Source organism: Ischnura elegans, chromosome 4 (assembly GCF_921293095.1).
Source record: "Ischnura elegans chromosome 4, ioIscEleg1.1, whole genome shotgun sequence".
In the NCBI taxonomy this organism is placed as follows: Eukaryota; Metazoa; Arthropoda; class Insecta; order Odonata; family Coenagrionidae; genus Ischnura; species Ischnura elegans.
The window spans coordinates 26,280,695-26,299,537 of NC_060249.1; the positions used below are offsets into that span (position 1 = coordinate 26,280,695).

General features: G+C 37.4%; 1 protein-coding gene across 1 annotated transcript in view; it reads left to right on the top strand.

Moving 5' to 3' along the window:
* LOC124157172 (transmembrane protein adipocyte-associated 1-like) overlaps positions 1 to 18,843 on the top strand; it is a 28,004-nt gene that overhangs the window by 1,092 nt on the left and 8,069 nt on the right. Inside the window, exons 3-8 of the mRNA XM_046531695.1 lie at positions 891 to 1,023; positions 5,688 to 5,844; positions 13,109 to 13,392; positions 15,673 to 15,733; positions 16,186 to 16,420; positions 17,240 to 17,384. Of these exons, the coding sequence (XP_046387651.1) occupies positions 891 to 1,023; positions 5,688 to 5,844; positions 13,109 to 13,392; positions 15,673 to 15,733; positions 16,186 to 16,420; positions 17,240 to 17,384 (1,015 nt within the window). The remainder of the gene's footprint in view (positions 1 to 890; positions 1,024 to 5,687; positions 5,845 to 13,108; positions 13,393 to 15,672; positions 15,734 to 16,185; positions 16,421 to 17,239; positions 17,385 to 18,843) is intronic.

Below are 18,843 nucleotides of genomic sequence, written 5' to 3' on the forward strand. Positions count from 1 at the left end.
AATCGATGAGTGATACAGTTACCGACAAAAATCTAAATGATAAGACAAAAGTTTGCTTTCGATCACATACTTTTTTTCAGTCACAAGATTCCCCTAGATTACATTACAAATATTTTATTGCTGTGAGCAATTTCAATTTTGTAGTAGGTGTAGGCATTTGCCATTTATGGCTCTGTAAGCTGTGGGGGATCCAGGATAGCGGCTAGAGGGGTTAAGTAGGGGGTAACCTCCCAGCAGTAGGGGGTAACCTCCCAGCAGTAGTGGGGATCCAAATAAAATTACCATTCTATCTAGTGTAAATTGGATACCCAAGGGTGGGGGCTGTAGCCCCCCTAGCTTCTCTCTGGATCTGCCTCAGGATTGTAACATACCATAAGCATCATGGGCGTACCCAGCCAGGGGCAGCTGCCCCCCTAGACGCAAAAATCGCCAAAGTCTTTAAGCAAAATCAGTACTGAATTGAAACGAAAGTATTTAACAATTTTTCTTTAAAACCCACAAAAAATGATATATATTAGTACAAGATATGTAACTGAAATAAAAGTATTTTTTCAAGGAAATAATCTCCTGAATCCCATGACGCCCCCCTCCCTAGACCATGGCTTGTCCCCCCCCTCCCCCGAGTTATGATCCTGGGCATACCCTTGATAAGCGTGTAAAATAGGCTCTAAGTTTAGAGCTAATTTGTATTGCAATTCGTTAAATTAGGTAAATATTTATTGGAAAATATAGCTTAAATACTTTGCAAAGTGGCAACCCCCAAATATTTTTCATTTTATTTAGAGTGTGTTTCGAACCTAATGGCGGGGAGGGCTATAGCCCCTTGCCCCCCACCCCTAGATCTGCCGCTGTCTGTATTTAATAATAATTCATTATTTTTTACTCTTCAGTGTAAGGGCATGGGATCTTATAATATTAATTCCCAATGCCCTCTTCCTGCTGTTGCTGGCTGCCAGATTCAACCGTGCCCGTCTCAAGCTCCGAGCCACAACTAGTCCTGTCTTCCTCACCTTTTATATTTTGGTGAGTAAATTTCAATTTACGGTAAAGCATGAAAATAAATCATTAGAAGATGTGACTGATTACATTGGTGGAAACCTTCCATTAAGAGATCCAGATGTTGAACTTAAGAGAGCTAACATTCTGTCAATTTATGTGTGTGATTTTATGCCACTGGACTTCTTTTATTATTATTATATTAGTTTTTTGCCTAAGTTAATTACATACCTTGTGTGAGGCACATAAAATTTACAAGGCTAGAGATACACTATGCTTACCTACCAAGGTGAGATTGGTCAGGTTGACTCCCTTGGTAAATGGATTGGTCATACTAGACCAGTTTGAGAGAGGACCGAGTGAGTTCACTTTTGAATCCTGTCTGAAATCAATCTGAGTGGTAAACTCATTAAGCTGAAGGAAGTGGTGCATCATGATTTTTTAAAAATAATTTGATGGCCACACTCTTTCTTGAAGGCATTGTTTTTTAGCGGAATCCTCAATTGCACGGTTTTGTTCTAAACCAAGGCAACAATGTTCAGAAGTGGCTTTGATATTTCAAAACTTACTCATGTAATCATTTTTATTCAAATGATTAGCTAAAAGAACACCAATATCCTCTTTCGACTTTGTTGGGCATTCTCATCATATGCTCCTACAATGGGCGTACAATGAATCTTCTATTTAGATTTTATGACAGTGAATTCCTTAATAAAGGCTAATATTCAATGCCAGTGTTCCTTTTTTCTGTGATTCACTATCACCGGATATTGGTCTGAATTAGTCGTTAACAGTATGTGGCCATGGTGATAAATACTCGATGTTTCTAACCTTATATTAAGAAAATAGTTGGTGGAAAGAATTCCAATGAAATGGAAACACATGGGAGGGAGGCAAACAGAAAGACGGCGGAATTGATAGGTGGAGATTGATATGTTAAATACATCCTTGGATTGCAACGCACCGAGTCAACTCACTTCCTTCAGATTGATCTGAGACCAATCAGAGATTGGTTATGATATATTTTATTTTTTATTTATTTTTTCCTCAAACCACCGGATACAGCTCTTTTTGGCCATTTTACACTGGGGTGTTCAACAAATGTAACAAGTAAACGCACACAAACGACCATGCCCTGGACCGGGGAAACCTACCCAGGCGGGACTCGATCCCGCGACCTCTTGTTTGGCAGGCGAGAACATTACCCCGCCGCCACCGAGGCCGGCAATGTAATGTAATATGTAATGGCAATATGTAATGATAAATTCAGTGACTGAGAAAGACTAAACACTTAAGACAACAGGAGACTTGGTCAATCACCATTTTGATACTCCTTAATTGAAAGATATAGTTTTTATAGAAGAATAGATTTTAATTTTGATTTTAAAGCATCACTAGATTTTTCACACTTAACTTCATTTGACATTTTATTTCATTTAATTTTTTTCCAATTTCTCTTGGTCCCAACTTTACGGAAGTGGTTCCAACATTTGTTATATGAAGATGATTAAAGTTCATGGTGTTATGTTGGTGAATATCCGAGTTGAGATTACATATATTCAAGTATTTGTGCAGCACACTAGTGGAAAATGGGTACAGTAGTGAGGACATCAGAAAGAGATGTGTGTTAGCAAAGGAGGCATTCGTAAACTGGAATGAGGTGATTAGAAGATCATTGTATATGAGTATTAAGAAAAAGCTAGTGAAGAGTCTGATGGTGAACTCAGAAATCTTTAACTTGAAACATAGGCTTTTGCCGCGAAAATCATTTGTATTGGAGGCTCTCTCGGGTGCAGCTGCATCTTCCCCTTTGTTAAGCGAGCTTTTGCAGCCATGGCAGCTCACTTCATGGCCTAATGATGCAACTTGCAATAGCCGTGAAAGCTCGCTTGACAAAGCGTAATTCGGAGCTGCACCCGAAGGCCACCGTTGCTAATCGGAAACGTTTGTGCTGAGAAAAGGTGGCAAGAAATGACTGGAGGTGATGTGATGTGGGTATATTTGAGATGTGGGTGTGGAGGAGAATGGATATGGTGAGGGAGAGGTTCAACAAAGTGCTATACCTGGTGGGTGAGGGGAGGGACCCTGTGAATGGGATGCAGTGAAAGCAGATGGTCTGGGTGCCAGTAATAGATACCGATTGGGGGCGGAATGGTAAAGGCGCTGAAGAACTGAAAATGGAAAATTGGCATGAACCATGGGTAGCTGCCCTCATTCTGCAACTAACTCCATTTCTCAACTGAAGATGGCATTAGGATTTTTGGCATAAGTATCGTCATTAGGCATCAAACAACAAGAACTAGAGATTCATTAACAGGCGTCAGCACAACAATGGGGAACTTGCATGAATTTTTTTTATTTCACTGGCGGACAGAAAATTATTTTCTGCATACAACAAAGAAAACCACATCTATATCTGAGTTTTCCTTCGCGAGATATTCGATGATAAATATCACGAATTTTAAAGCGCGGGAAAAACTCCCTCACTCCCCAAGCCACTGCCGACGAAGCCTCGATGACGTCTAAGGTGCCTAAACATCACACGAAGCTATTGTTGTGATTGTTTGTAATAGTTGCCAGCAGTTGTGAGAGCTTTGTTTGTTAGACGTGTTGATTATTTTCTATTTAAAGATAAATATCCGACAATAGAGGCTCGGAAGCCCTCATATTTTGTATTATTTATAATATTAATATCTGAGTAAGGGCATAAAATATAAAACTGGAGCAGTTAAACCAAAAATTTTAAAATACCTAAATAACACCGTTGTAGGAGTCTGAGCCACGGCCGTTGGAGGGGGATACGTTAATTGTAAGTTGATGTTATCGATGGCATATCATTCATTTAAGTATGTAAATAGAACGATTTTGATGCTTACCAATGTCCGCTTAGCTTTTATATACAATAACTTCATCCGTTTATTTGTAGATACCGGAGAATTCGTCGTGTAAGACTGTCTTTGCTTGTATTATGAGGTGAATTCCAGTCAATGCAACTTTTGCTCGCTGACTGGAGACATCTAGGAACATTTTTGTACCAATATAGTGTTATTTTCAACGTGACATCTCCCGTTAAGCTACTGCCCAAGAATAACAGACCAAATAAAGTGACGATGAGCGGCTAAATACTACCTCAAAACAAATTTTACAGTATGCACTCAGCGTATTTCCCAACTCCCTACGGTTGTTTAGGCACCTATGACGTCACGCCTGGCCTCAGTAACGCTCGGGTGTCTTCGCGCAGTGGTCGGCTCAGAGAAATTTTTCTCGATTTTAAATGCAATTTTTTTATTTCTTTTGATGTTGAATGGAGAAACTAAAGGTATTTTTGCGAGCTAATATATTCATTTTACTTATTCAAAATAGTTTTTAGAGCAATCGACGACCCATGCAAGTTCCCCATTAGTTTACACTGCATAAATTCATTCCCCCCTGTCCTAATGAATTATCTTTTGAGGTGACAATAATGGGGCAACTAAAGCTTTTTCTTCCCAAAAACATCAGTTAAAGCCATTGCCAGAGCTGCACTTCTGCAAAAAATAATTTCTATCTGTTTTCACCAAGTTTGACCATTCATCAGCTCTTAACTCATTCCAAGAACGACATCCACCATACCACTCGAGAATTAATTAATTACAGCCAAACTAAGGCCCATTCAATGGAAATTCTATCAGTTCAGAGATGTGTTTGCCATTCCAAATGCCATAAAAATACGGCATTGAAAAAGGCGGAACAAGCCACGTGGCCTCCCCTTGTCAGTGGAAACCTGGAAAATATGACCACATCAACTTTTCACTGTGCCGGCAATTTAATATCATCCGTCTCAAGAAGATTTTGAAAAATTCCACTGGAGTGATAAAATTTGTCAGTAATTAATTATCTTCTGTCTGTCTGTTCAATTAAGTTCTGAGAAATGAATGATATGATATTTAAACATCATTTGGTTTTAGTTTCTGAATAGGGTGGTTTCCTATTATTTTTTTATTGCCTAAATCGAAAGATTATTACTCCTGGAGTACGTATTTCACGCTTTTAGATTTTTAAATGACGATATCTATTTTTCGCGATCAAATGAAAAGTGAAAAATTTCAAGCGCGCGAAAACGCGACGGGTAAGGAAATCTCTTCGTGTGACGTATTTCTGGTTCCCCCTCCCGCCTGGTAGGTGACCTTGATCGAGGCTCTGAGCGCTGATAGGACGCAGGATGCTAACAGGTAGCTGAGTACCTTCCTGTCTGGTAGCGCATGGCTTAAAAAAGGTTTATTAATACCTTATCAAGCGAAGAAAACTTTCCGACCTTAGCCAGTTTTAATAGGTGATTATTAAGACATGTTTCCCTGAGCTCTGTGCCTCATGCATGCATTGGTAGCCTCTGACGATGCATAACTCCTATCCTCTCGTGTAGAAACTAGGTCCCTGTGACGTCACGTGGAGTGGAATCGCATGGGCGCCAATCTGGCCTTTTTCAAATGAGGTTAAAATTTGACCCTTGCCATTCGTCTAAACCGGTATTTCAAAAACCAAATAATTTGTGTATTATGAATACACTAATGGTGGATAACGAATCGCCATCAATGCCTTTTGTTTTCTTTGATGAAGGAAACTACCCTATTCTAAAGAAATTTGCATGTATTTTTGGAAGCCTTGGCAGGAATTTTGTCTGTTTGTGCATCATGTATCTTTGTTTCTTTTAGGTTTGCATATGCAGTGCAATGAGCGTGGCCAGATGCGTTGTGTCCATGGCTGTTAGTGGGCAGTGGGCAGCTGCAGGTGACAAGGTACTATGGGTTGCTGTTCGGTTCCTCCTCCTTGCCACTGAGATGAGTGTCTTATGTTTTGGCCTTGCATTTGGTGAGTAACATAGCATCTGCTTACATGAATTTTATTGTTCTGTCTTGATTACTGGATACTTACTCATCATGTCAGTTTCTGAGTTCTAAAGAAATTTACTTATGTATTATTTCAAATTCTCGAACAATTTAAATGAATAACATTATAGTTGTGTGCACACCTTTTTAAAAATTTGGATAATTCATCACAACAGCTGTCACAGGTGGCTGGCATTCTGGATAAGTATGGAATCTGATGCAAGGCATTGATGAAAAATAATATTTTTCAAAGTAAATGGCAAGTCTTGTATGAAGTTTGCTGTGTTTGATTGGTTTTTGCAATAATAATTCAAAATTTTAAAAACTATATAACGTATGCTAAAATTTGAAATAACTTCATCTTTAATCATTAAATATTATGGATACATAGTGATAGGGATACATAAAAAAATTAACCCTTTTGCACTGGAGCCCTGCTAAAGAAAATGCTTTCCTTGGTATGGGCGGCCGCGGAACATTTTTTCTTTTCTGTACTGAACTCTCCGGAGCGGTAGAATTACATGGATTTACCCATCACCTGTATTCAGGACCAAACTCGCAAGGGGAATACACGACCTTCGGGTGGCCGATTGAGCTCAAATTTTCCGAATCGGTAGATCATGGCTATCATTCAAAATGCTGAAGCAAGACAATGCACCTCTCGAAATTTTTCGAGAAAAAAGGAATTTAAAGTCGTAAAAAATGGATCTACGTTATATATACGGGATTTCCTGCCATCAATTCCAAGGCAGCGGCATGAGAAAATTATTCGTAAGCGTGAATGGCGCATGTATTCCATCAAAAATACAGGGCAGTCGTTGCGGCAGTGGAAAGAACGTGTTCTCCATTTGTTCGAGTACTATCCTGAAACTAGCAAACAAAGAATTTACTGGACTGGTTAGGTAGTGTACTGGCCTTCCACATCCAAATCTCGGTAAATAATTTAAGAGCATTTCAAACTTCAATCCCTGCGTGTAATGTGAATTAAACCAGCAGTGCTGTACACCATCCGTCGGATGGGACGTTAACACGTTCCGTGCTGATGACGTAGCGTCTACGTCATGGCAGCCACTACCCAGTGACTGATGACGTAGACGCTACGTCATGATTCCCTTTTGCGTTATATTCCGCCCTGAGCGCCAGCCACCGCTGTTAGGGTATGGAAGAGGGTCAGTCACCACTCTTCGCCTGTTTGCCGTGCGGAAAGCTCCGAAAAAATTTTTTTTTTTCGATTTTTTCTGTGTTTTTCAATTTTACCCGGTTTTGCTCTGCAAGGACATCTTTGGGGGTGGCTTTTTACAATGTATTTTTTTATTACTTTCATTTTATAATGCAGAAAACCGTTATATATTCTCACAATTGTTCTTATACCTTAAAAAAAAACTTTTACAAATATTCAAAGCGAAATAATAAAAAGATACTTTTGCATTTGACGAGGATAGGTAATTACTTTATTACAAGGTATTTTATCTTTCTTTATGACTTTTAACGCAATGATTAGATTGTGTTTATTTAATTGGTTTTTACAAGAAGGAATAAAAATATTTTTCCCTTGTTGTAATTTTTATTTTTAACGTCAATTAACGCTATCGTGGTAAATTTCTTAGCTGGTTGCCTAATTTCGATCATACTCCTGGTATGTGTATTTTTATCCTTACGATAAATAATAAATGCTTCCGTTCTTATACCTTTAAAGTTTTCTAGTGAATTTTATTTGCTATGATTTCATCATGGCAAAACTTGTTGATATCCATATGTTTATTTGCTGCTACGCTTGAAATAATAACCATATTTGCATAAATTTTACAATAACTTCAGTGAAGTCCTGGTTCCACATTGCAATTTATTTTTACTATTTACATTTCATGCACAATAGCTAGACTTCCCCATCCTTATGTTCACTAGCATTTGAATTAGAGACTCATTACTTGTTTTTTCCATAATATTCGAAATACTTACAAGCATTTTATTTGGCATCCTCCCCAACAAAAAAATGCCTAAGAGAACAATTTCCACTAACCCAGTCACATGCCGCCGAACTCGGAGAAACTGATCCGGCCCGAGGATATAAAATGGGCAATGCGTGTCCTGAAGGAAATTTACTGGATGGAAATTAACCATAGAAGAATTTCCCCACTTTTTGGCCTTATTTTCATACAAGAATTATCAAAATTTCCCGTATCTCCAACAATTGAAAAGCTCAATCTTTATATGACTTGCATTGCTTCAGGAGAGAGAAGTCGCTTGATCAATTCATGTCAATTCTCCAAGCCCTTCAAATCAACGAGAACCTATCTACGTTCTCTGACATTAACACTCCTCTGACCGACTGATTATTCAAAATTAGCCCCATATAGACGCATTCAAGGAAACAATGGACAAAGCAGTGACCCGCTCACGTGACCTACGTTTGGAAGAGTCTATGGTTCCATGGAGAGCTAGGCTGGGATATAGTGAATATATGAGGGGAAAGCGCTACAGGTACGCAATAAAGTTGTATATGTTGACGGAAGCAAAGGGTTGGCGCTGCAAGTCCTCCAACTTAGAAGTATCTGGAAAAAGGCATTCGGAGAAGATGGTAAACAAATGATGGAGGATCATTTTGACTGAGGCCAATCCTTTTATATGGATAACTTTTATAACAGTGTAGCCAGTTCTAGATTCCATTCAAATGGGAAACCTAACTTGACGGGGACACTGAGGAGAGACAAGAAAGTTATTCATCTTTTGGTGCTCTGCTACGAATTAAAGAAAGGTGAGGTGGTGGAGGCCTTTCATGAGTATAAAATCGGTATCCTAAGGTGGACGAATAAGAGAGAAGTGCGGATGATCATCGCTGAATTCAGTGCAAAAAATGAACGAATCAATGAAAAGACGAGGGTGCACGCCAAGAGAACCACAGGCGGTGGTTGAATATAGCAATTACAATTGTGGCATCGATCATTGGGATCAAATGATCTCTAGCTTTCCCATTGAAAGGAAATCCATCAACTGGTACTAAAAATTGGGAATCCACCTACTGAAATTACTGTTGCTGAACCGTTATTTTTATTCAAAGAAAATGTTTGAAAAATTCCTCTCATCGACTTTCTAATTCCAGTTATAGAATCTCTTATGACAATATCTGTACCTTCGATCCCAATGAGGAGATAGTAATCCTAGCCTGCCTCAACCAAAACCAAGAGCTTATTAGGACATTTCCCCGACTATATGAAAAACACGATAGACAGAAAAGACGAAAACAGAAGAGATGTAGTTAGTGCTTCAAGAAGAATTTCCACCAGGATACATCATATTATAGCCCCACCTGCCTATCTGATCCTCGATTGTGTCTTGACTGTTTCCAGAAGTATCACAAGAATTTGTGATGCAGAAAATTATTAACCCAGCGGGAAAAAATCATTTTTTAATGTTTACCTTTTATATTTTCTATTTCAATATTTATTTAAAAATATATTATTTTATGAGAAGTATTTAGTAACTGAAAAATTATTCTAAAAATGCTGGTCAATTTTTGATTTGTAAAACAATATTGCAACAATTCTTCGTTTATACAAATTTTCCCTTTCATTTATAAACCAATGTATATCATTATAAAATCTTATCCAGAGGATATCATATCGTTCATAATAATTTTTCCACCATAGGGAGCAACACTTTTGCTGGAAATATTGGTAATACTCGCAATATTTTCTTTTGAGCAATAAAACATTTAAAATCGTATTTGAATGTATCATTTCCAGATTATAAAAATAATGTTTGCTGCATTACTATTTCAATTAGTTTTTTCCAGAAAGTGATAAAGTCTGAACGGGTTTTCGCTACAGTACTGACAAAGAGCAAAGAAATGTGGGAAACATGTAGGTGTGTTGCGTGAAGGTATCAAAAGTTTGACAGGATACTTAGAAAATTTAAATTTCAAATTTTGTAACAAATGAAGGGTTATTTAAAAAAAAAAGTGCGAAAACATGTAGCAGACATCACAAATCATAAGATCACGTCGTTAAAATAATAATAAAAAAATACAAATTTTTGCCAAAAAGTCAGCCACAGGGCATTTTCTTCAAAAATCGGTCCGCACGAAATGTGTTAAACTGTTGTCCCCTTGGTGCCATTCGTTAAGAGTAGTATAATGCCGATGCCGGGTTTTTGTCCACTTTTCATCCTGTTACTTATCCCAAGCTGATCCATTTCCGTTTCCCAATGAAAGCATAATCCATCTATAGGGTGGATTTCCCTCCCAAATAGTTATTTAAATACCATTATTCTTTCACCCCTATAGAAGACAATTTACCCTCGCAATACCCTAATATACCTAGAGAGAGAAAAAATAAATACAAAATCATCCTTGGAAAGGTTATTATATAGCCTGTGCTTCATTTCCTACCCTTTTCAGCACTTATTATTATAGAAAAAATTAATTAAAAATATTTTCATTGAGGTAATGACGATACGAAAACAATCTTTAAAAATGTAAACAATAAAATCCTTGAAAAATAAAATAAAAAAAGCTCCACAAGTGAGGATTGAACACACCATCCTCACATCGGTAGTTGACTACTGTATTATATGTATGTATACTGTACTATTGGGGCCACTGCTCCCTTGAATACCGTATATATAACGTAGATCCATTTTTTACGACTTTTAATTCCTTTTTTCTCGAAAAATTACGAGAGGTGCTTTGTCTTGCTTCAGCATTTTGAATTGATAGCCATGATCTACCAATTCAGAAAATTTGAGCTCAATCAGCCACCCGAAGGTCGTGTACTACCCTTGTCAGTGGGATAACAGGCCCTTCCCCTGTGTATTAGCCTCGACCTTACTAACTCGATGACTAACCAATTAGTGGTTATTTTTGCAGCATGAATAGAGAGTAAACCAACGTCTTGAAAAGTTTTATTGGAACAAAAAGTACTTATCATTGAGTTTAGTACAAATGTCTAATGCCTTTGTTCTGGGCATTAGATTTTTTAAACAAATTTCTTGCCTTATCATTAATTGATATACAAATTTTCTTTTGTGCTTGTAAATTTTATTCCTTGTTGTGTATCAAAACGTTATTTCTGATCATTCAAATTCAGCCTTATTTTACTTCAAATACAAACATTTTTGCTCCTATTTGTGAGGAAAATCAGTAAATATGACCATGGGCATACCCAGAAACAAAACTAGGGGGGCAAAACTAGCTGTGGTTGTTCATGTGGTAACTTTTTTGCATTGAAAAGGTTTATGAAACCAAAATTTTAAGGAAACTATGAGAGGAATTTATTATTTCAAATTATTTGCTTGAAAAAATAATGGTTTTTATTGTAGTTCCATGTCTTATATTAATATCATTTTTGTTCAAAAGGAAAATTCGTCCATAACTTCTGTTTTGAACTAAATTTATTTTTGCTTCTAAGGGGGAGCGGTTGCTTCCCCCCCCCCACCCCCTCCCTCCACCCCCTCCTGGGTACGCCCATGAATATGACCACTTGAAAGGAAAGAAAATGAGGAAAACATTACTTGAAGGATTGTTTCATATGGAGGCAGACAGTGTGTGTTCCGATGTAGGTGCATGTGGTGGGGTGAACGGTCGATGCTTTGATGAATACCGTCCGTGTCATGCCAGTTGAGTTCAGTCTGCCTAGGTGGAAGAATGTCATGCAGCCGAGTGCAAATAAAGCCATTTCTGTGCACCAGATTATTAACAAAACGAAAGAACCAGGATGCTCAAGGGTGTTGTCTGGTTTCATGAGTAATCTTCACCCTCATCTTTATCCGATGATCAGTGGTCTTTGCATTTATTGTGTGAGATATGCCATCAGTTGGGCCTTTTTTCTACTTCTCCAAGTAAGAGCTCCGTGTTAACTTCAATATCAATGTCCAAAAGATGCACTCAGACTGTCATCTCCAAGCTCACTCTGGTTCTACTGACAATGGGTCTGGGCTGGCATCAGCCATCCGTGTTCATGTGCACGCACAAATCTGTCTTTGTGACTGGAACAAGTGTGTATGATCCACTGCACATGAGGGATTTTCCAGGTATGAAGGGATATGCTCAGTAGGGTGGTTTCCTATTATTTTTTTATTGCCTAAATCGAAAGATTATTTCTCCTGGAGTATGCATTTCACACTCTTAGATTTTTGAATGACGAAATCTATTTTTTGCGATTAAAGGAAAAGTGAAAACGGCGAATATGTTACCAACAAGGTTATTCGCTAGATAAGAAGAGTCAGCTTGCCGTTCAAGGACAGGGGTGAGAGTTCTGCTGACGTCAGCTCCGCCCTCCTCCCCCACTACTCCGGTGGATGGGGAAGGTTGGACAAGTATATTAATTGACCACCAATTCCGTAATTTCATTCATCGCCTGATGATGCGTCCTGTAACGGTCGCGAAAGCTTGCACGACAAAGTGTAACACACAGCTGCACCCGGAAGCCGTTGGCAAAGATGCCTCTCGCTGGGAAAACTTACGTTCAAAGTGTAAAATATTTGTTTGAAACATTGCCATTACAATTAGTTTACCACAAATTTAATCTTCATATGTTATGGAAAATGAGTCATAGGGTCAAGCTGAGGTCCCAGAGGTCAGACCTAATCCATCGTTCAGCTGTCACAAGGGGTAGTGTCTTTTCATATTCTCCCCGTTGGCAATTGCCAAAATTCATTCATTTTTTCTTAGGAATTCAAATTTGCATTGGAAAATTTGTGGTGGATAAAGCCAAAGATAGGTGGGAAAATTTAAAGAAAATTAGCACATTCTCCAATTTTCTTTTACTGCCAATTGTGATAGCATTTGAAAAATAAAGACATATTTTTCTGCTTTTTCTCATCCGTCACCTACCTATTGAACTCTTTGCTACGATAAATCACCAGACTGTAACCCTTTTGCAGATGAGTTGATGACGTCATAAGCTGGTGCCAACCACATTAGCACTCGTCGGTTACTCCTCCTTAATTCCCTTCCTAAGAACATGGATCCTTTTCCTCCATCCCTGACTGGATTCACAAACTTGGCTCTATCTCATCTCTCTGATAATCAATATCTTTACTTCTCTATTTAGTTTCTCACCTGTTATTGCCATTCTATTTTTTATCTTTTATGCATTTGTTTTTCATATTAGTTTGTTTTTGGGCCACTGTAAATTGGCAATATTGCTGTATGTGGATATTTTCAATAAAATAAAATCAGATGACAACAGTCATTTTGTTCCGGTCAGAGGTATTCATTATCGCATTCCTCTTCTGATGTACATCCACAGGTCACCTTGAAAGCGGGAGCAGCGTGCGTCATGTCCTCTGTGCCACGTGCCTGCTTTCCCTTGCTTTCTCAGTTGCTCAAGGATCCCTTGAGGTCAAATCAGCTCTGAATGCATCGAAAGCAGTACCTACTCCTGAGGGTGTGCCTGGAGCCTTGACATCTTCTCCTACATTCCATGTCCATTCCACTTACCCCTCTCCATATCACATAAGAGAACAGGACTACCATCTTTTTGCCCATGGAGGAATGCTGTTCTGGTTCATTTCATCAGTTGCATTTACCTTGGTGAGATTTTGTTTTGCTTTTAATCTGTTATTCTGGCTAAAACAGTGAAGCTTTCTCTTCTGAAGTGGAAGAGGTTGTGTTTTGTGATGTTGATGATGATAATATGAAGCATGAATCCTGGCAAAAATCTCAATGAAAAAAAATATCATTTGAAACGTTATTTTAGGGAAGGTGGGTGTCATTGGGTATATTTTATGAAAAGTTTTAAATAAAAATTAAATTTTGGTTGAGACCGTAAGTGTCATTTAGATACTCAACCACTGCACCAATTTAAATTGGACACATTATCGTTTGACTGATTATGTTTTAAGATTGTTGTAGGCTATATTTAACTAATATATCACATCTGATTAGCTGTGGAAGTGGCATTTAGCAGCTCAATTGCGTAACTGATCTTCATGATGAAGGTATTACTTAACCTGTCAGCGCCCAAATTTTTTTTAAATTCACACACATTTCGCTTTTAAAAAATATGATACATAGGAGCTCAAAACTATGAACACAATTCAAGCTGATTAAATAATAGAGGAAACCTTCTACTAAGTATGTGTGCTGGAATGTACACTAAATTTCACATATTAAATGCATTGCAGCAGTATTGGCTCAGCACTGCAATGGGTGCCATATGGCATCCGTGGGTGTTGACGGGTTAAGTTGGAAAATCGACTCTGGTTTAGAAGGGTAATTACTAATTAAATATCACATCCAGTACAATGTAAGTACCATCTAGGAGGTCAAATGCAAGGAGCAAACTAAAATTTATACTCTTCACACATTTTTATGTTCAACAGGTCATTCTAATTGTCTGTACGTGTCTAGATGAACTTGATGACCACCTAAGAAATTTGTAACTGCTATGTAAGAGGAATCTACATAGCAGCATAGTTCCATCTACAGAGGAATATTTTGTGCTTTCCGAGAACATTATGTTGGTGAACAGATTTTCCATCACTTTATCTTGTCCATTCCTCCCAACATTTTGACTGCCATTCGGACCCCTAAGAGCAAAAGCCAAGTTGGCTATAGAAATTTTAGGAGATATGGTCAATGTCAACTGGTGAAAAACCCAAGAAGATTTCATCCAAGTCATTTCTAGAAGGGATACATTTTTATGACTCTTTGTGTTCACTAAGCTGGAAAACCTGCAATACTTGTAGAATTTTGGTCTTCTGGACAAACTCTTGGAATTCTTGGTGAGTATCCTGGAGAAATCCTCTTTATGAGGGATGCAGTATTTGGTGAAAACCAATGCGTTAAGTTTTCGCAACGCATCCATGCAAAGCAGAAAATAAATTAATTTTTAGCAGATTTTTGTACTAATTTTTCTGGAAATCTGTGGAAGCTCCTCTTCTAGTAACTTTTTATTTCAAGAATTTTTCATTGGGATAGTTTCTTATTTGATATTCTTCACTTATTTACATGCATACAGCTCTTTTAGGATCTAGTACGGGGAACTTTTTTTCTACTGGACTTCAGTTCCAAGGCAACTGCAATTTCTATCAGGGATGTTTATGTGTTATCTTGGAAACATTCAAGGTTGACATCTTTTGGAAGAGGTGGTAAGGAGTGTCCACAAAGATATCAGGCAATGTAAAGATCAAGATAGTTTGATTATACCTCTGCCATTTTTGTCTAATGTGTTATTGTGTGAGCTGTAGTTTTGTAGAATACGCAGCATGTTTATTAAAAATCATCTAATGGGGGTAACCTGCTTGTGTAGAATAGTATTCATCATCTGAAAATGTAAGCACAACATTAAAATGACTTCAAAATTAATCTTATGGTCAGAAAATTATACAACATATGCTATATTTAGCCAAAATTATTATGTTCAGACGGTTTAAACACCCTTGAAAACAAATAAATTCCCATGAAAAAAAAACCTGGAAATCTTTGGGAATTTATTTGCTGGGGAATGGATTACCTGTGATTGCTATAAGTAAAATGTTGTTGAAGGCATCTTCCAGTTTTGGCGAGAAGTGGCAGGTAGCATGCCTATTAGTCATTTTTAGGGCTGGAGATAACTGTTGCTTCAAATGTTATAGCTAATGTGTGATCATTAGATTAACTCTGCCAGTGACAGATTCACAGTCATGCATTTCTGCTCCTAATAGAGTTGAGCTTTTGTGTTGAGATTTTCAGTATGTACTTGGAAGCTTCAAACTACGATTATTATTTATTATTTTATCTGTAGCTTTTATCATCCATCATAGAAATGTCATTTTTTTAAATATGTATGTATATAGGTATATTATTTCTCTTACTTGCTTATTTTTTTAGGTTTACCTCACTATCCTGATTCTACCATGGACCCGTCTCAGAGAAAGACTGGCTCTTCCAAGTAAGGATATTTCCTGGCTATTAATATCTTAAATTTCTATTATGCTTATATGAATATACCGTATTTCTCCGAATATAGTCCCCCTCTGAGTACAGTTCCCCCCTAATTTTGAGGCTTCAGTTTCAGGAAAAGTTAAAAAAATGTGTTCGAATATAGTCCCCCCCTTTACTTTTACCACAGGCACTTCTGGAAAAAAAGGGGGGACTATATTCAGACATATACGGTATATCCAATTCTATTTAACATTTAAATCTCTTAGGCAATATAGAGGAAGAGTGCCTTATGAAAGTCCTTCATGGTAATGTGGCTTAAACAAATTTAAAGCTATTTTTTTCATATTACCAAGTGCATACAACTGCAATCATTTTTAAAATTATATTTCATCCTATGTTTCTTGAATCACCTTCTAATTCATAACTTTGTTCTATTGCTTCTCTCTCTTTCTTTTTCAGCGAAACGATCATTTTACATATATGTACTCTGCCTGTTCTTGTTGGATTTGGTGCAGTCCATTGGCAGTGGCTTGCTCCTAGCCTTTGAGGATATGCCTGATCGCATTCCTGGACTTCATGGCATCCTGGACGATGCAGCATTGGCTGGGCTCTGCACTGTCGATCTAACCTCAGTTCTGTATTTTACCCTGCTTACCCCTCTTGTGTATCACACATTCCTCAGTGAGTTTTTTGGGTAAGTAGTAATACTAATAATAATGATATCTTTTATATGCTCAAGGATCACAATATTATAATAATTCATGATAAAAAGCACACTAAGTAAGCTCGTACTCAAGATAACAACTCAATCCTATATATGCGGGTTATTAAAAGAACAATTAGATAAAATTAGGTGACAATGACAAGTAAAATGACAATTGTTAGTCTTCAAAATAATTACTTGAAGAGTTGAACCTTTTATCATTTAATTTTTTTTAAGTTTGGACTTTAAGGTATAAATTCAATTTAAATGATTCAAAACTTAAGGTTATGTGTTGTAATCTGAGACTGTGGTGGATCCAGGATTGGTGCAAGGAGAGATAGGTGAGGAGTCTGAGAGGTTGCCCTCCAGCTGCAGTGGGGGCCTGAACAAAATTACTCTTTATTTAGCATAAATTGGATACCCAAGGAGGGGGCAATAGCTCCCCCTAGCCTCTCTCTGGATCCGCCACTGATCTAAGATCCGTTTCATAAAGTTCCAGCATAGCTATCTTAGTGTGAGTTGGCTATGTAGGTCATTTCTAGTCTTGCTATCATGATCATGAACATCTGAGTTTATAGGGTACATGTGCAAGTTGGTTTCAACATATATTAGAGTGGATAAAATCTAAATGCAAATTAGTATAAATAGGCCTGGAAGGTGTTGTGAAAGTTTGAAACACCGTGTTAATTTCCTGGGTTTCTTTTGCATCTGAAGTATATTGTATCGTTTCGACTATATCTCTTCGAAAACATCCTTATAAAATAACGCATTCAGCTCTAATCATATGTCCGTGGTTGGTTGTTTTTCCAGAATTTCCCAACCCAGCATACTCTTCTCATACAAGGCTCAGGTTGATGATACCATGGAAGGTGAAGGAGAGGGTGAGGACACTGTGTCTCTGCCTCACCATCATTCCTTCTCATCCCTCAAGACTGATTCTGATTATATTTATCAGGTAAATGTCATTTGACTTTGTAAGATGTGATAATTTTTCTTCCTCGCTGTGATAAAAGTGAATTTTAACTCTATTGATTAATGAAATGTTAAAAATACCAAAGTCTTGCATATTGATTGAAGCAGTTTTCATAATGAGTTTATAGTGTTGGAACAACTCCTAGTTATGATTTTGTGGAAGTTCAGTTCAATCCTGCCGGACAGTTTTTAGAATCAGTTGTAATTTAAATTTTGTCGGAGCTATAAATAATTGGTAGAAAAAATAATTCGCTATGTTGATAAAATTCTTTGTAGAATAGAGTTCAATATAGGTGGTCCCGGACTTTTATTGATAGCTGTGTGATGGCATCTTGTCAGCTTTTTCAAAAAAATCTCTCCAATGAAGGCTGAACTACAGCTTCCTTCTTCTTCCCCTGATAAAGGAACCTATAGGAAGCAGTGTCTCTCTCAAAATAATCGCCTTGATTAAAGTAAACACAGCCTTGTTCATATACATTCGTATTGTCCGCATATACTACCATATGAAAAAATTGAATGTTGGGATGCACAGTAAACACTGCGGGAATTTTAAAAAATTACAAGCAAATGTCTGATAGTCCGAATTTAGGGTACGAAAGTCAAGGAAAAGGTGTCAACTAGGAACTTACGAAAGTGTGAATTGTACGAAAATTGAGGACCACCTGTACTGATTTATATTTATGTAATTGCTGTATATGGTAATTTCATTCTTCTTCTTCAACATCCTTCTTGATAAAATGAGCAACCAAGTTACAGTGTCTTTGTGGTCTGTTGAATGCTGTATGAAAGATATCAAAAAAAGGTAACCACAGTAGGCATTGTGAATTACAGTGCAGTATGATTAGAAATCTCTGCATGTGAAGCTTCATAGAAATTTTAGCATTGGAAAAGTATCTCTATCTGATAGATTTTGTTTGAGGAATTATAGATGAATATGTTTTGAGCTTGGTCAGTGCTGCATTTGCCATATGTAATTATTTCAAATTACAACTGTGTGCTCATGACGCTTTCCAAGTACATATTATCTTGAGCAATTAATAATTTCTTGAAGTTACTATTGACTTCAGGTCTGAGAGTTTATAAGGTAATGTTAGGGGAAACAATCCGATCAATCAAAAAATATGGACAAGACTTGAACAAAACTTGACCAATCTTATTCATTGTAGTTTTTGCCTCAATTTCCATGCTCTCCTCACTACCGGCCCACATTTCAGAAATTTATTTCTTGTTTTTATAATTTCAATTATGCTCCAAATGTTCTTTGCATTGAACTCTCAAAAACATTTATCTTGCTTCAAGTATTGAAATACATGAGTGGGATTCCAAAACTTATGGAATTCCCAACATATTAGCACATCTCTCAGCTTGAGATTTGGAAATGTCCTGTAAAGTACCTCTACGAGAAATACCTAGTTATTTTGTTGTTATGGCTTAGTATTAAT